This window comes from Lathyrus oleraceus, chromosome 7 (genome assembly GCF_024323335.1).
Source record: "Lathyrus oleraceus cultivar Zhongwan6 chromosome 7, CAAS_Psat_ZW6_1.0, whole genome shotgun sequence".
NCBI lineage: Eukaryota > Viridiplantae > Streptophyta > Magnoliopsida > Fabales > Fabaceae > Lathyrus > Lathyrus oleraceus.
In genome coordinates this window covers 492,468,744-492,472,653 of record NC_066585.1, presented here as the reverse complement: position 1 = coordinate 492,472,653, position 3,910 = coordinate 492,468,744, and the positions used below count along the sequence as shown (strand labels likewise).

The 3,910-nt window shown below is 33.0% G+C and overlaps 1 protein-coding gene across 1 annotated transcript; it reads left to right on the top strand.

Annotated features, from left to right (window-relative positions):
- Positions 1-1,692: 1,692 nt before the first annotated feature.
- Positions 1,693-3,698, top strand: LOC127105318 (uncharacterized). Its single transcript, XM_051042494.1, has 3 exons — positions 1,693-2,160; positions 2,407-2,586; positions 3,154-3,698. Exons 1-3 carry the CDS (start codon positions 1,753-1,755, stop codon positions 3,373-3,375), a joined length of 810 nt encoding a protein of 269 aa, XP_050898451.1. The 5' UTR covers positions 1,693-1,752; the 3' UTR covers positions 3,376-3,698.
- The last annotated feature ends 212 nt before the right edge of the window (positions 3,699-3,910 follow it).

Here is a 3,910-nt window from a genome sequence, read left to right as displayed (position 1 = left end):
GTTACAATATGGACAGTTGTTCAGTGGTGCTTCAATGAAATTCATTAGACACGAAGCTACCAAAGCTAACACACACGTGGTCACGGTGTTTGACTGTACTAAAGGTTGGTACAATGTTGTTGAGTCCATGAATCACAATGAAGGCATGTCGATGGGACAATACCGAGTGGAATTAGATAGAGGTTGATGCAATTGCGGAAAGCTCCAAGCCTTTCGTATGCCCTGCTCCCATGTCATTGCTGAATGCTCAAAGGTTCGAAGGGATTCATCCTATTTACTATCCGATGTTTACAAAGTCATAAGCCTATCCAATATTTACAAAATTAGTTTTTCAGTTGTTGCAAAATAGTATTACTGACCTGAATATCAAGGGGACATTCTCTGGCACAATGAAGTTATGTTAAGAAAGAAAAAGGGCCGCCCAAACATCACCCGTATTTGAACCGAAATGGATACGGCGAACAGAATGGTTCGATTATGTAGTTCATGTCGTCAGCCCGGTCACAATCGTACTAACTGCCCCAGTGTTGGAACAAGCACAACAAGATAATTTTACCTGTACCTCTTTTGCTTTATATTAAAAAAAAAATTATTTCATATGATAACTTTGTGAGGAAATACCATCACAAACAAATATAACGCATTCAATACAAAAGCAACACATAAACAAAAACGCAACAGACTACAACGAATAATATACCATTACTATAACTAAGCGATTACAACCATCAAAACAATTTTGAACATATTATACATCATCCTGTGAACGTCTCTGTCAGTCTTCATATCCACTCATATACACACTTCTCGATTTTAGTTGAACGTGGACTCAAGCCATTGAATTCTTCTAATCCTTTCACCATCTGCAATTTCTCCATCTAACCAACGGTTCAACGTCCGATTAAGACGTTCAAACGATTCTATATTTCAAAGTCGGATCTTTATCGGAGGTTGCACTGCTGAAAAGATTAAATCAGAATTTCTCTTGTGAATGTATTCAGACATGGTTAAAGAACAGCAAATTGAAGGAGATTGAAGTAAGATGAAAGAAAATGGAAGGAGTGTAAGAAGTTGTCTAAAAAAATATGGGAGATGCGCATGGTATTTATAGATGAAATTGTAAATGCACGCGGCAATGTCCTAAGCGCCACACACACATGGCACATGTATGCGCCAGACGCATGGACGCACACACTAAACCACACATGCATGCGCCAAGAAGCATGGCGCCTAAGTGCAATGTCAACTCCAATTAAGTCTGCTTTTGATCTTAATTGGATGCATCAGTTCAAATGGTGTATCAATTAAAAAGGTGATTATTTTGATATATTTTTTGAAATTTTAATTATTTTGATATTTTAATTAAAAATATTACTTATTTTTTTATTAAAAAAATCCATGAATCATATACAAGTCTAGAAGAAAAAACAAACTTAATTAAGAAAGTAATTAACAAACCTAAATTGAACTGAGCACAAATAAAATCTAAATTAACTTGGACATAAAAACAAAAAAGTCAACTCTTCCCAAAAATAATGACGTCATATTTTATATTTCACTTTTCATCACTTTTTATATTTGAAATTGGTGGGGTTGTTTTAGTTTTGTCTTGTTGTGTGTATCTAAGGCAAGAAAAAGTTTTAAATACAACTCAACATTCCCCTTTCATCTTCACTCTCATTTTCTTCTCCTCCTCCTTCTTCTACTCAACAGAATTACAAATAACAATAACTCATTCCCCAATCACGCGCCATGGATACAAACTCCTACCCCACATTTTCACGCGCCGCCGATTCCCTCAACAATTTCAATTTCCCCTCCCCCATAGAGGCGTCCTCATTGCAGCATCAGCAAACACTCTGCAACTACGACTCGCTATCGCAACTCAACTCGGACGTGAGTTACAATAATAATGCTGGTGGAAATTATAATAGCTGCAGCAGCGGGTGTACTAGCTACATGGGATCGCCGAGTTCGCTGGCGAGTTACGAGACTCAAGGAGTTTCCGACCGGTTGATGCAGAGGAGCATTAGTAGCCACTCGCTGCAAAAGAATCATGGACCCCACCGTCACCATAATCCTTTTTCTTCTTTGTTTGCTGAATTGCTCGATACAGATAATTGTCCGGTGCGACGAGTTTACAGTGCTGGTGACATTCAGGTTTCTTTTCTTCTAAAATCCACCATCAATCATTTCTCTATCAATATTCCCTCTGCAGCGACCACAACTTATATAGCACTAACCGCAATAACTGCAACTTGCCATATCTATAACTGTAACTGCAATTTAAAATTATAATTATAATATTAATAATTATAAAGATAAATACATAAAAAATAATATACATTAAAAATTTATTATTATAATTTTTTTTAATATATGGTGGATGTTTGTATATATGTACAGAGAGTTCATGGAATGCAACAATATTATCATCAATCAGATAGTCCTTTGTCAGCCGAGAGTAGCATGATAATAGAACAAATGAGCAGACCAGCTAGTCCTTACAGCCCACAAGAAAAGAAGGTCAGGATTGAAAGATATAAATCCAAGAGAAACCAGAGGAACTACAACAAGAAAATTAAGGTTAATTTTGTCTTTTTATTTATTATTTGAATTATTGTCTCATTTTAACACATCAACTTTCATTATTATATAAAAATCTCTTCAAATTAACAAAAGTCTTGGATTTAAATGAAACTATATATACAGTAATGTTGATTTCTTTTATGGAAATATATTACTGTCTATTATGAACCTTCTCAATTTAAGAGATTAATCTTTACAGTTAAATACAGAGGATATCCAATTTTTACTAAAAAAACATATTATTATTATATATAAAAGTAGATTATACAAAAAAAAATCTTCCTATATATACTCTATTTCAATATTTTAAAAATCAAGTTATTTTATTGTATTGCAACATGTCTTTAAATTTGTGACATGTGACAACACAAACTCATCTCATACTTTTGTCTTGTTGTTATATGAGGTTATTGGTATAACCATTACTCCTAATTTAAGCAATTACAAGTGTTGTGTTACTTTCCAACACATTATAGTGTATCCACATGGATACTATTTAGTCATGAAAAACAATCCAATTATGCACAGTAAAAAATCTTAGTTTTGTTTTCTTCTTGGAACCAGTATGTTTGCAGGAAGACATTGGCAGACAGTAGGCCACGCATTAGAGGAAGATTCGCTAAGAATGATGAAATTGTAATGAACCCTCCAAGTCAGTGGAACCATAATAATGGAGAGGAAATAGAAGATGATGAAGAAGAAGAAAATTGGGACAATTTCTTTCACTCATTGCTTCCTACTTCAAATCTACCTCAACACAGTTCTTCTTTTGGCGTGCAATATTAAAATATCGCGCTTTTGATTTGACCGATAAATTAAATGCATGTTTGAATTTATCGTAAATTTAAATAAATTATAAGAATTAATAATTTTTTATAATTTATTAATTTAACTGTAAATTCAAACATGCATTTGAAATTACCTTTAACTTTCTTTTTTAATATTGTGATGCACTTTTGATTTTTGATGAAAGTAGATAATGCAAATGTAAATATATAGAGTTATTTTAAGCATGGATGTGACCATGTGCAAAAGAGTTTCAATCTAGTGTAGGGTGAAATTTTTTAGTGACCTTTTATATTATCGCTATAGGTAGATTAGGGTTCAATAGCAGCATTTTAATTATTGTTGGATAATAAGTTTAATTTAACAAGTTGTACTAGGTTTGATTCCTATGTATTTTGTATTGATAAAATTATATTATATATGAACTTTTTGTTGATTAATGATTATGCATATTTTATATGGAAAAAAAAGAAGAGAAGTCTTAAAAAGTAAGAAGGAAATGAAATATTTTAGTGGCAATCACTTTCGGTAGTAC

Excerpts from the sequence above, each read along its gene's own strand:
- LOC127105318 (XM_051042494.1), top strand. The coding sequence starts at position 1,753 with ATGGATACAAACTCCTACCCCACATTTTCACGCGCCGCCGATTCCCTC. Across the intron at positions 2,161-2,406 it reads ACAGTGCTGGTGACATTCAG|AGAGTTCATGGAATGCAACA; the intron begins GTTTCTTTTCTT and ends ATATATGTACAG. Across the intron at positions 2,587-3,153 it reads ACTACAACAAGAAAATTAAG|TATGTTTGCAGGAAGACATT; the intron begins GTTAATTTTGTC and ends TCTTGGAACCAG.